Raw genomic sequence first — 13638 nt, forward strand, 5'->3', positions numbered from 1 at the left:
CATGTTGCACTTTTCACTCTCATTTATGTAAGCCCCCTCGTATTCTAGTCTAAGAAATCCGCAATTTGACGCAGACTTGAAACAACTGAACACATTTAAAATTTGGCAATAATCATACTGTTGAAGTGCTTGCCAGTTTCAGTACATTAGTCATACTTTAACAGGAAGTTCTAACAACTATGGTGACTTTCCGACATCTTGACTAAGCAACTTTTAATAGGACATTTAGATAACTGAATAGTCAGCTAAAGATATTCCTAGACTTGGATGCTTGTTCAGAATCTGTAAGGCATTTTAGAACAAAACGTGCGACTAAAATGTATGTACAGCTACTGGTCTATGCAGACGACTTGTTGGGGGAAAATTATAAATCTGAAAACTAAAACGAGGAAGCTCTATTAGATCCTAAAAGTAGGTTGGCCGTGAAATACACAGAAAATACTAAGTTTTATATATATATATATATATATATATATATATATATATATAGATATATATAGATATCCATGTCTCGTTGTCAGAATGCGGGACTAAATCGTAACATGTGAGTTACACAAGCGACTTCCGAGGATCCAGTCACATCAGAACCCTGAAGATCGGGACAGAGTTTGTTCCCGAAACGTCGGTTTACTACGGTAACCAGCTAACGCGGCTGATTACCCGAGAAGATTTTATTGAATATTTGCTGCTGTTTAGTTCAGGATCTTTGTTTTCTTGTATCCTATCTATAATCATAGAGATTAAAACATACAATCGAGAATACTGATGCTGATAAAAAGTTATTGAACGAACAATCATCAAAACACACAAAATTATATTTTATTTCTGTTTTATATAATTGTTAATTTGGTTTCCCACGCTAAGGGAGACAAAATTTGAGAATGTTTGAGAAGAAAGTGCTGACCAAAGAGAAGGGAAGTAACATGTTGGTGGAGAATATTAAATAAGGAATTTATAATTTGTAATCTTCACAAAACATTATTAGGGTATAATTAAATCAAGGTGGATCAAATGGGAGGGAGCATGTAGCACACTTGTTGAAGATAAGAAATTCACATGCAGTTTTAACTGCATCATACCTTCAGAGAAGAGTCCTATTGAGAGTTCTAAGTGTAGGTGGGAGGATAATACTGAATTGTGTCTTAAATAGGGTATGAGAGTGTTGACTGAATTCAGCTGGCTGAGACAGTGTCCAGTGGCGAGTTAGTGTAAACACGGTCACGAACTTTTAGGTACTTCAAAGTACACCAAGGATAACCGACATCTAATATTTAATTCTTTAAATCTGCATATTCGTTTTGCTCTAGAACATACAGCAGTGCTTCAGAGGAGAAAATACGTATGAAGACAAACAGATTCGTGATTTAATGTTGCCGTCATTGAAGAATCGACATAAATACATCTTCAGGAGGCAAATAAAAGAACTGTATGTTTGGACGTTAGGCCTCACATACATTAAGTACAGTGAGAGGCAATTTTTATCCATGTGTGTGGTAGAGAAACAATTTTATTCGTATACGTTAAAAGACTTATTTATCGTCGTCAGAGGTTCAACAGTCAAAGGGTGAGAGGTTAAGGGACTTGCCACATGGAACCAACATGAATGTCGTATATTAATGGCTGCAGGTTCTGAGAGTAATATTAGGTTTCTGAACACTTTTTTACACTCCAACGAGTTACATCTGCTAAAAATGTTATGTAATTCCTTTATTGCTGATGGAGTCTTAACATACCGATTTAAAGATACGCCTATGTATTACACACAGGCGAGAGCAGCCAAATTATAAAAGAGAAACCCAATGTCGTTGGCTGCTTCTATCTTAGTTTATTCAACGACGCTGTACCAATTAGATACGTTATATATCTTGTACTGAAAAATGAGTGACTATTTGGAAATGCCATTTTTCAAGTTCTTCCGCAGGTCCACATAGATTTGAAGCACATTTTGCAACAAGCACATACAATTACAGTACATTTACTAATTCATCGGAGCATTCTGACAATCATTCGGTCTGCTCAGAAATTGTCCGCATTTCCTGGAACCGAATGTTTGTTACAACTTTCGAAAAACCCATCATTTAATACAATCGAGACCTATTTATGCAGTCCAGAATGTCAAAATCTATTTCTTTTTGACATACTTTAACAATATTCTCCCATCTGTACTTACATCTTCTCATTGTTCTTATTTTTATTTGTAGGCATTTTGTCCCCGTTATCCCATTATCAAATTACGATGTTTCTCTTTAAGTAATTTTCGTTATTATTGGTTTCCCTGCCGCATTTTGACGTGCAAAATAATCCGTGTGTGTCCGATGTCTTTTGTAATATTTCGTAATTTTTTATTTTTTTAAGTGTTGCTAGTCAACTACCTAACCCCAAAGCTGGAGGACTATCAATTTACGGCTGTTTACAACTTCTTACTTAGCACTTTTGCAGCTAACCTCAATGTCTGGACACCGTTTGCCCAATCCGTGTCTTCAGAACGCGTTAAACCGCGGTAACAAGGGACCATATAACACTGTGCTTGATGCATGACAGAACTGCTTTCTCTAGGGAAAAATATTTGTTTATTACACAGGCAGTAGATTCTCTTTGGAGTCGATGAAGTGAAATTAGAATGCATGGTCGGCTGCTGCAAAGAGTGTGCCATTTAAAACGCGATCCAACAAGAATCACTACGATGCAAGAATGAAATCAGAACGTATGGCCTTTGTAGCGACCTAGCGACAAGGGTGACCTTGAGTCGAGTGTCACGGGGGAGGTTTGGAAAGTCTATTATACTGGAGTACGCCTGCTTCTGGCTTTATTTTTATACCGTAGAGTGTGACTTGATGGGTTGCATTTTAAATGGTACACTCTATACTTCACGACCGCAAAGAGTTACGAAATCTGCTTATATAGCTTTGCGGCTAGTCCGCCATCTTGAGAATGTCATGCTGCAATACAGGGTATTTAATGGCGTAATTTTATGATTTTTAAATGTTAAAGTTCGTAGTCTGCGTGGTAGATACATGGCAGCGGATCTCTTCTATGTCAGAGGTGATCAAATTCCACCAAACCTGTCACATATAAATAATGTCCGAGGGTCAGGCTTTTAATACCGGTTTATTTCTCCGTTGCATAATTAATTTCGTCCACAGCGCAGACAAAAGCACAGACACATTAAGTGCTTTAAAGAAGTCGATTTCCTAACTTCTCCGCTCACTTTCACAATATACAGCAAGATTTACAGAGCATTCTGGGAATAATCAACTTCTGTTGTTAATTTGCCTTGCAGTCATTAAGTTAACAATCCTGTCTTCTATTTAATAATGTAAGTTTAAAACATACATGATATTTTTACTGGCTTTATATGGGTATAAAAATTGGTCGCTTCAGCCCTGTAGACGAGGGCAGTAGCTCAGCCAAATCGTTGATATCTACCTGCAAATCCAACATCGAGACGTCGTTCAAGAGCTCAAGAGTAAGTACGTCAACGACAGACTTTCCGAATTACGCCAGCGTACACGTGGTGACCTTGCCTCGTTCGGGGGATACATTTACTTATCTCCAAAGTAGAACGTTAATAGACACGAGATTTAGATCGCAAAAATCTTCGAGTCGAATCTTGTCCACTGATAGTTGCAAGCTGCATCCACTGTCGTATGGGTCTGATAGAAAGACGAACTGTGATCTTGTTTTAGTGTGGACAAAAGTAGTACATGCATGTAGGATGTAGATTATCGCGGCGAAAAAGAGATGATTAGATGAAAAACGCTGCGAGAAGGGCCTTTCTTGAGAAACGGCTGATCGAGAAATTCCCCACGTGACTGAAGAACATTTTACGGGCCTGTCCATGTCTGTCGATCGCGTTTTCGATAGTAGGTAAGCAACCCGCATGGCGCAAGACTGGGACACGTGATCCCATTGCTGGAACACAATGTTTTCCAAAAATGGCAAGAAAGGTAGAAAAAATTGTTGAACGACAGACTTCGGGTCACATTCATGCGAAAATGAACATGCACTGTAACAACTTTCCAACAACTTTTATAGCAAACTAGCATTTAATTACAATTTATTGTGCCAGGTACATTTCAGCCTCAGGGGCTGTCTCTCCTCAGTGATTTTATGTTTGGTTCAAACTTAAGTGTTAAAATGTGTCGTCCTAAAAACTGTAAAAGGTCACAATTAAGTCCGGTTATACATTATAATCACAATTAAATATCTGGTAATTATGAGCTAAAAATTATGCATTATATATTCTCATCTTTATGATCACGCCTGCTTCATATTTAAGAGATCTGAGTTTAAATTTCGGCCTGGAGATCTGCTATTACAGTTTTCTGTGACTTTCCCCCAGTTCCTTCATTTAAATAATAGCACTTTAGAACAGGCCACGACAGCTTACTGCCATATCCTTCCATGCCGTTAAGTAACTCAAGACTCACTCAGTGTAGTATTCTCTATGCAATATCATTTTCAACTTACGTAACATAAGTGAGGCAATGCAATTTCGTATGACGATGTTAAAAACCTGATAATATCCTAGCATTCGTCCTAAGAGACTGAAAAATAAAAATTTCACTCTTCATTGAAATTTAGTACACAAGGTCGGAAATCTAAAGGCATATTACATTTTTGTACGTATGGTTTGTTGAGTAACGTTAACAACAAATGTCTCCGCTGGTGTGCCCTTTTAATCAAGTTAACTTTTCTTGAAACTAATACGTCTCATAGGAAGCAGGTTCAGTGATGTAATATGTGGAGCCTCTCATTATAGAGACGGCAGCACAATACTGATCTGGGTTTCGGCGGGCGTGGCACAGTGTTTGGCAAACCGTGTATACTTCATAATTTTTTTAAAAAAAAAAACCTGTTGCGTACGGCCAGGCGTAAATATCTGGTCACGGCTTTAAAAGATTTGAAAGGAAACTGAAGACAGACAGGCAGACAGACTGCTGCAAATGAAAGACTCGGTATCATTGCTTCAGGAATATACAATCAAGGACAACTGCTGACTTTTAATCGACATGATCCGTCTCATGAAGGAACGTGTTTTGAGAAATTTAAAATCGTGTAACGGTATTCGCGTTCCACCCTTCACACAAAGCAATTTCAGGAACACCTTTTTTATCGATTTATCTTTACCTTCTTTCTCGAGCCGTTTAGAAGTCGACAAATCAACACTCATATTCTAGTTAGCATTTAGGTTCTATGGAACACACACGTTTAGAAGACACGTTACATCACCATTATTATTTCTTAACGTGTATTTACGTGCTAAAAGTAACGTACTTCATATTATTTATTGTAACTTGTCTGTTGTTTTGTTTTATTTTATTTATGGAATTTCTTGGACTACCTTGTTCGATTCATGGTATTCTACTGAGCATTATTCGAAAACGAAGATTTTTATGGGGTTGTCCCATTGGTTCATTAATTATTTTTTCATTCCAACAGCATCTCAACGCCAAAATTGTAACGATACCAAACTCCCTTCGATCGTGCTTCTAAAGTTGGTCACTCTGCTTTCAACGAATTACTTTATGAAAAGCCACGTTCTGATACCTGCCTGCTTGTCACGTCATTTCCTGACGACATGGGCTGACATATGTGACGTTACATATGTGTAACTTAATCTGATAAGATCAATTTCGTGAAGAAATTTAACTGCTAAGTAAGTCCAATTTATAATTAATATGTATAAAATATTAATTTCATTATTTACGTAATGATATATGCAATTCATTAATTACATGTACCGGATAATGTACGAACCGTTTGAAGGGTGCGTCCTTAAACCAAAACTTGCAGCTGAATATTTCTTCCATTATGTTATTTCATGTGTGGTTATATCATAAATGGTTGAAAATAAGGGAGTTTAGCAAGCGTTATTTGTTAATCACATTCAGTGTTATGCTTCAGTTTAAATTATGAAACTAGGAATACCAGAACGAAATAAAGTATATGATCATTTTTTCACCAGAATTTAGAACAAAATCATAATTTAAATCTAAGCCTACTCAATATTTTATTCGAAAATGTGACAGCCATATTATATTCGGAAACAGCAGTAGCAAAACCACATTCTTGAAGCAGATAAGAACAGTTTACATCCGAGAAATGCTTGCAATCATTCAGTTCAGAATATGACTTACTATTAAAAAATTTGCACTATGACATCATCTGTTGTTTTACAAGGCTGTAAAACTTAGTCTCACACAATGAGGAAAGAACACATTTGGATGTTTTGAGAAAAGAATGTTGAGGGTAATATTTGGAATTAAGAGAGAAGAATTAACTGGAGTTTGGAGACAATAGGAAGTTTTGTAATTTGTTATCAGGCGTTAATAGGGTAACCAAATTAACAATCTGAAGATCATCTAAATAACATTTAAGACCTCAGTCTACACTTTTCAACTACAAGGAATTTCTGGTTAATGCTGTATAAGGAAAAACTCTCTAATTACACTTAGACTCACGCAAAATCCAGAAATACAAAATAAAGAGTTTGTGATTTGAAAACCGCTGGTATATATAGTTGTTAAAGAAATCAAGATTCTGATCGAAAACCCTGAATGGAAGAGATGGCGTGGAAGACTTAATGCAAAGACAAGAAGTAGATCATAAAATATTAGTTTTTTGTGATACGGACTTACGCGCCCATGAACAACGGGGAGTTAATTAGCTGAGAAACGATGAACTTCCTAAGGAGGACTGTTTCCTGATTTAGAATTGTTTGTTCTCTCCAATCACCCACATATCAAAGTTGTTATTTATCACACCTTACTGTTGCTAGTTCGATCACTAGCCTAGAATAACCTCTAGTCCACATTATTTAGATTTATTTAGATATCACATCATATGCATCACATGTTGTTCACTCAGAACAGTTGAATAATTCTTTTTAAAAAGGATGTTTTATTTCAGCTACCAAGAGTTCATTCTGCGTTTATTTCAACCGCTGTAATTAGCACTCTTCTGTAACTGCACTCAGCAACTCAGCTCCAAACATGTTTTTGGGTTGTAGGCTATTTCTCGTCATTACCACGGTTCTGACGGTCACGACGGCAGCGTCACCTAACAACGACCATGCCAACGAGTACGATTATGAAGACGAAGGTGAGCCGGCGCCAGCTCCTGTCACACCGGCAGCTGGCAGAGGCAGATTATCGCTTCTAAACACACGTGGCCAGAGGGGTCCTTCGCCCCTTATTGGCAGCCGGGGAACTGCGGCAAAGCAGCAAACAACAGCAAAGCCTGTGGAACCTCCCCCAGAACTGGTACTTTTTACTTTATATGAAACAAATTATTTACATTATTACTCTGTTATTAAAACTAAATTTACGGTTTCTTCAGTCTACTTCGTTTCCTCGCTGTTCAGACTTCAATAAGATGTTAAAACAGTGATGGCTAGTTAATTTTTACTTTGAGGCCATATAAAGTGCCCCAGACTGGGAAGAATCCGGAGAAATATTTTGTACTTAGAAATCTTTATATGTTATAATTATCGAACGGACTTGACGTAGAGCTTACAGGTGCGTGAAGACACAAACATGACATCCTTAACAATTCATTCAGACAGGACATCCAAAACTCTGATGACCTAACAATATAAAAAAGCCATAGTACTGGTGTAAAGGACCACCCGTTCACACAGAGAAGCCAACTGGGATGTCAGCTTATTAAGAATCTACTGTGAAATGTTAGTGTGATTATGAATAATGAGTTGGGAAGAAAATATCATGGCCTATTTTAAGTTACTACGTATGAATTTTACTATAGTGACTGACGGAAACCACGATAGCTTGTATCGATGCGAGGATAGGCGGTCCTTGTTCCAGATCCGAAATAAAGTCTCCCGGATGCGAGCCTGACGCCTCGAAGCTGAGACAACTGTCTCATGTCAGTGCCACGAAGCCGTTGTTTAAGAATCACGCTATATCGGTATATTTTCATTTCTTATGTGAGACTGCTGATAAAACTAACTATCATTCAGTGTCATCAGTCCTGCTTAGTCACGGTACAAAATATTTTTACTGGAAGCTCGTAATTGACACCAGAAATCTGCTGATTCCGAGTACGCCGTTGTGGCCAGTCGGGGATGCATAAATCTCATGGCCTGTGTAACGAATTAAAATTATTTATTTTCAGTTTAGCGTATTAGGCCCTCTGGCCTGTTTCAATCGAATTCCTAGACATTTCGAAAGACTGCCTAGATGCGGGAATACCTCACCTACAACACAATACAACACTGGCAAAGGGCTACACCCATGCGTCGAGCGAGATTCGAATTAGCGATCCCAGTGTTCGACTGGTCGAACAATATACACTCCTCTCCACCACGCGAAAGAAATTACTTTCATAGATTCAAAATACTGAAAATTTTCTCTCTCGTTACTTAATTTGATATTTAGTTCTGGCTTTGGTAAACGATTTTAATTTGGATAGCCTTTGGTTCACACCATATGGGACTATTCTTAATTTCAATAGTGTTTCAGCTAGCAGCTATTTCTCATGTTTTATGGGATTATGCACACTAATGGAAAGCTTGACTACTAGCAGAAAGACTGACACCATTTAATACATCGAAAATCTCGAGCTTTGTTTACTAGTTTCAAAGGATGCAATCTCAGTGTTCAGTTTACATAAATTTATGTATTGTTATATTCAAAACTTCCTCCCCCCCAACCTTCAACTTATTTGTTTGTTTCTTTTTTGTTCAAGCAGTGTGAAAGTCATCGTGACGAAATTCTCTTTACAACAACATAATATTTTCCTGCCCCACACTTTTCCCGAAAGTAAAATCCTATAGGACAAAGGACATTTATAAGGAAATTTGCCAATGCCGTAGTCTTAAAAATGCAGCAAAAGTATAATTCTCTGATAAGAAGTACAATTTCGTAATATAAAAATATTCTTACACAGGGAATTTGACCTTATCAATAACCGTTACAAACTTGGTTGTTGCAAGTTCATACAGTGTTTTGGTCTTTTATTTTCATAGAAGTCCGTGGCTCGGCTTAAGAAAAGCCGAATCATTTTTTAAATATGATAGTTACGGCTGGCAAGCTGAATGTCGGGGAATACGTACATACGTACACCGTCAGCAGGCCTACGTTTTTTAAACACAGGCAGTGAAAAGAAAACTGACAAAGCTGTAGCCAGCGTTTTTGACATTCCTCTGAGGACACTAAATTACATACGAACAGGACAATAAAACTGTTAGTCTAGAAGAAATTATAATATTTATTTATTTATTTATAAATTATTTAACGACGCTGTTTGCAGCTCAGACTATAGACCTACAGCGTCAAATCATAACATGAACAATGAAAAATAAACCGGGAAAGATATAGAACGAAGAAGACGTAGCTTAATTTAAGATACCAGGCAGACATTTTTCTCGAGGGACTGGGCAAGTACACGAAACCTTCAGTCAGTATAATTGGTACAAGAGCCAAGATTTGTAACCTGGGGTCTCCCATATACGAAACAAGAATGCTGAACACTCATTCTTAACGTTCGATAAGTCTGATATCGCATTCAAGATCGAAAATCTATAAAACAAAAAGTATTTTAATTATCCCAGCTTCCGCTGCATACAGTATTATGATAATAACCATATCATATACCGAAAAATAACAAAACTGTGTTTGCAATTTACAGCGGGTTTAACACTCAGGACAGCAAAATGAATTTCCTTCACATACACTGAGGGTCTGAGACTCAGTCGTTTCTCTTTATAATTTCAGTGGGCAAAGCTTTGGGACTGGAGGATATCTCCATCACAAATTCTGTTCATTTCATCACCACAATGTGTTCTTATCAATTTTCTGCGTGCCAACAACCTCGACAGATGGATGTTATTTATTAATCATCAAAAACTCCAGTCTACATGTGTAGCCAGTTACATTGCTAATGTAGTTTCTTAATTCGATGTTCCAGGTGGAGTCAGAAGACCTGGAGGAAGAGGTAGAAGAAGGACAAGACGACATTCCTGCCACCACCACAACTGAAGCACCCAAGAAGACCCTGGTTCGTGGAGGTGTCAGACCTTTCAGAAGCAACGACGAACTTCTGGCGGCCCTGAAGAGAAGGCGAGAGCAACAGGTTTGTATGGGTGTGGCCATTTCCTTGACCATCTCGTGAATTCCATGAATCATTAACTACAGGTCAGGCGCAAAGACCGTTAATACTCCCAAGGCTGTCTGGAACGCGCTGGATGCGTTATATGGCACAGTGAAATATATGTGTGATTCATTTCCTGCTCAAAATGGGCTGAAAAAGGGAGATGATTTATCGCCATTAATTTTCATAACCGGTGCAGTCGATTTCTATTGCTAATGCATTGACTTCTCGTTTTGCTGCAGTCGTTTCTTAAGCAAAACATTGGTTACCGTCTAGGAATATATACAGGCAAAGATGGAGACATTTATTTTACGTAACACCGTAAATAACACTAAAGGACGGTATTATATACATAGGTACGTAGGCTTACGTATCAATTTATTCTTTCGGACTTTTTGTGGTAAATTAAAGATAAACAATCACAATTAAAACCAGAGGAATAAAGCTCATGTTAATTGTGTTAGTTGTGTTAATCCGGCTAACAATTTTAAAAACGAAAACTAAAAATCTTGTGTCTTAGTTTCGTGACTCAGTAGTATTCATGTACTGGAACACAGCTGAACCGATAAGATAAAATACATATTTAGTCAGTCCCAGGCAGCCAGGGCAATTATCAACTGCCTCGCTGTAAGAGGATAAGGGAATAAATTCTATGAGATGACAGTCACGCAGATAGTCTCAATGTTCTTCGACATTTACAGAACCCTAAACCCCAAATCACCTTTGTTGCAGCTGCACGGTGGCTCACCCAAAGTGGTACAAGCATATCCCACCCCGTCTTCGGTCTTACCAGCGGAAGAGATCAAATCAACCCGCAGTACAAGCAACAGTCAGCAGAACTCTGCTAGCAGCAGCAGGCGACGGTTCAACAACAAGGCTCAGGCAGCCGCCGGCTCATCTTCCGATCCAGTCATAGCAGAAGAGTTGGACTCAGGAAGGCGAACCACCACCAGGAGGTTTCCTGGACGGAGCAAACCTACATCTCCTCCAGTCAGCGATAGTGCTGAATTGGAAGACGAGGCAACACCCAAACCAAAGTCTTCATCTTTCAGAAGGCGACTTTAATACATATAAAATAAATGTAAATTCTTGTATTTGTGTATTTCCAACAACAAAATCACTTTTTGGGTGAGAAACCTTCTACGGCAAATCAGCTACAGCTTAATGTATTCTGCTCATGCGAACAGATTTAATAATAAAACTACGAATATTCGATTCTTTTAAAACTAATCATATTTTGGGTGCTTCTTCTGAACTGCAGATGTATTGTACAATATTGTGCAATGCTGAAACAGATACATGGAAGTATATTCTATTTTATGAAGACTAAATGTAAATTAATCAGTAGCACGAAGTGAAATATGTAAGTACACATCTTACATTCTCTGATAACTAGCAAGTATGTCTTCATGAGATCTCCGAATATTATATCTGCGTTCCTGATAATTTTTCTGTTCTGTGCCAACGTGTTGTCTTTGTCAGAAAACAGCATGGTTAACCAATTATATTCTATATTTAATGGTACGTTACAGCAGACATTAATATATTACGTTAGCATATCTGGGACACGTTAAATGCAGCCTTCATAGCGGTCATCAAAATAAGTATTCCGCTTTTGTTGTGAAAAAATGTGATCACAAAATGAAAATAATATTTGGCATTATCTAAAATACTTTGGCTTTTTCTGCTGAATGTACGTTTTGTTGAAATAATGCCCACTTCCTCACGGAGTCCAGACATAGCTGATGCTGTGTTCCACTAACACACTGTGACTCTTGCAAAAAAGAAATGTGATTCGTCTTCAAAAACAAACATACTACATAAAATTCCTGTAAAATATTATTAGACTTTTACGTAAACTGGAGAGTCTTGTGTAAAGTGTACGCATTATATCATGGCAATATTTTCGATCTACGACTAGCTGCTGAATATATGAAAGTAACAGAAGCAGCATACACCATTTATGAAGTTATCCGCTACTGTGACATTTGTACAAATTTCATCCATGGAAAGAAAAAGAACAAGGTTTGCTGAAAAAACACAAGGGGTGTAAAATGTGTGTGTTCAGTAACCATTAATTTACCAACGAAAATTTTGTAAACATCCAAGTGTATTTTAAGTAGGCTTAAATAACTCTGATTACATGAATCAGTCAAATCACAGCCTTCTTATACTTTGTTCTCTCCAAGGAAAGAAATTCAGAGCATTTAATAAATATACTGAAAGTTATAATTTCACAATTCCCCCTTTTCACATCCAACATCTATACAATTAGTAGCAGAAGTTAAAAGCAGTATAACACTTTGAAATTATATGGTTGTATATAATATGGAGGCCTGAAATTGAGCCAGACAGAACTACACTCTCTGTTGAAGAACAAAAGTGAAAAGTTTGTAACAGTCTGTTTTTACCACCTGTTTTTCAAAGTTTATGTGTCATATGTGTGTATATAAAACCATTCTTAGTGTAAACCACGACGTAATTCATTCTCACAATTCTCCCGATCCAACACACTTTTGCAGTCACACAGTGAACCAAACCGCAAAATTCATTTACTGTTACTGATTTAGGCCTCTTAATTCCGTTTACCTCAAGACCATAATTTGTTTATGCACGTTGCAAACATAGGCATATTTACTTTGTCACGGCTGTCTGACTGCAAAACCTCGAGAAACGCTGAATCGATTCTTAGGAAATTTGATAATGGAGAGATTTACTAAATGTATCAACACATTCCAATTCTGGTTAAAATCAGACAACACTAACAAACAGTTTACACTAATACCTACGTGCATTTTGCTTTCGGGTGTGACACAGCGGGCAATTTTACTGGAATCTACCGTTATCACCCATCCAGACAGGAGGCGCAGACATCACCCACGCAAAGATAATTGCATCATCAATGGCACCATTATCAAGGGTCAAAAGTAAAATTATGTCAAACGCACCAGAGTTATGCTGTGCATACATGTCCTAACTTGTTTTGTTCGTGCAGCGAAGCCCCTATGCATATATATATATATATATATATATATATATATATACAGGGTGTCAGAAGTATGTTTACAAACTTCGTGTGCGTGTTCCAGGAACAAAAATAAGAAAAAATGTTCCTATGAAAATGGGGTCGCAAATGTTTCATTTTCGAAATAACAGCCAAAAATAAGTTTCAATGAATGACTTTATGTCAAAGTTAATCCAGCTTCCAGCAAAGATTTTTTAATTAAAATTTATGCAGAAATTGTTGGCGACATGCTTTTTGGTCCACGCATGCTTCCATCATGTCTAAGAGGACCTTAAGATCGGCGATTCTTAAGAAGACACTTGCCACGTCTCCTTGAAGATGTACCATTGTCATTTAGGCCCTCTTGGACATTTAGACCCTTCGGACATTTTAGGCCGTCTGGCCCATTCGGCCCATTAGGGATTTTAGGCCCTTTCGGCCACTGAAACCCACCCTTGACTTGGAAACAAACAGCCCAACCTTTCCATCCGCCAAACCAACCTAACCCAACTTAACCTATT

The 13638-nt window shown here is 37.7% G+C and overlaps 1 protein-coding gene across 1 annotated transcript in view; it reads left to right on the forward strand.

Annotated features, from left to right (window-relative positions):
• LOC110831322 (uncharacterized) overlaps positions 1–12584 on the forward strand; it is a 29034-nt gene extending 16450 nt beyond the window's left edge. The window contains exons 2-4 of the mRNA XM_022067196.2: positions 7013–7265; positions 9931–10095; positions 10846–12584. Coding sequence (XP_021922888.2) covers positions 7013–7265; positions 9931–10095; positions 10846–11178 — 751 coding nt within the window. The 3' untranslated portion in view covers positions 11179–12584. The remainder of the gene's footprint in view (positions 1–7012; positions 7266–9930; positions 10096–10845) is intronic.
• The last annotated feature ends 1054 nt before the right edge of the window (positions 12585–13638 follow it).

Source organism: Zootermopsis nevadensis, unplaced genomic scaffold, assembly GCF_977971745.1.
Source record: "Zootermopsis nevadensis isolate Lab colony 2312 unplaced genomic scaffold, Znev_1.0 Znev_ptg000020l, whole genome shotgun sequence".
NCBI classification, from domain to species: Eukaryota; Metazoa; Arthropoda; class Insecta; order Blattodea; family Termopsidae; genus Zootermopsis; species Zootermopsis nevadensis.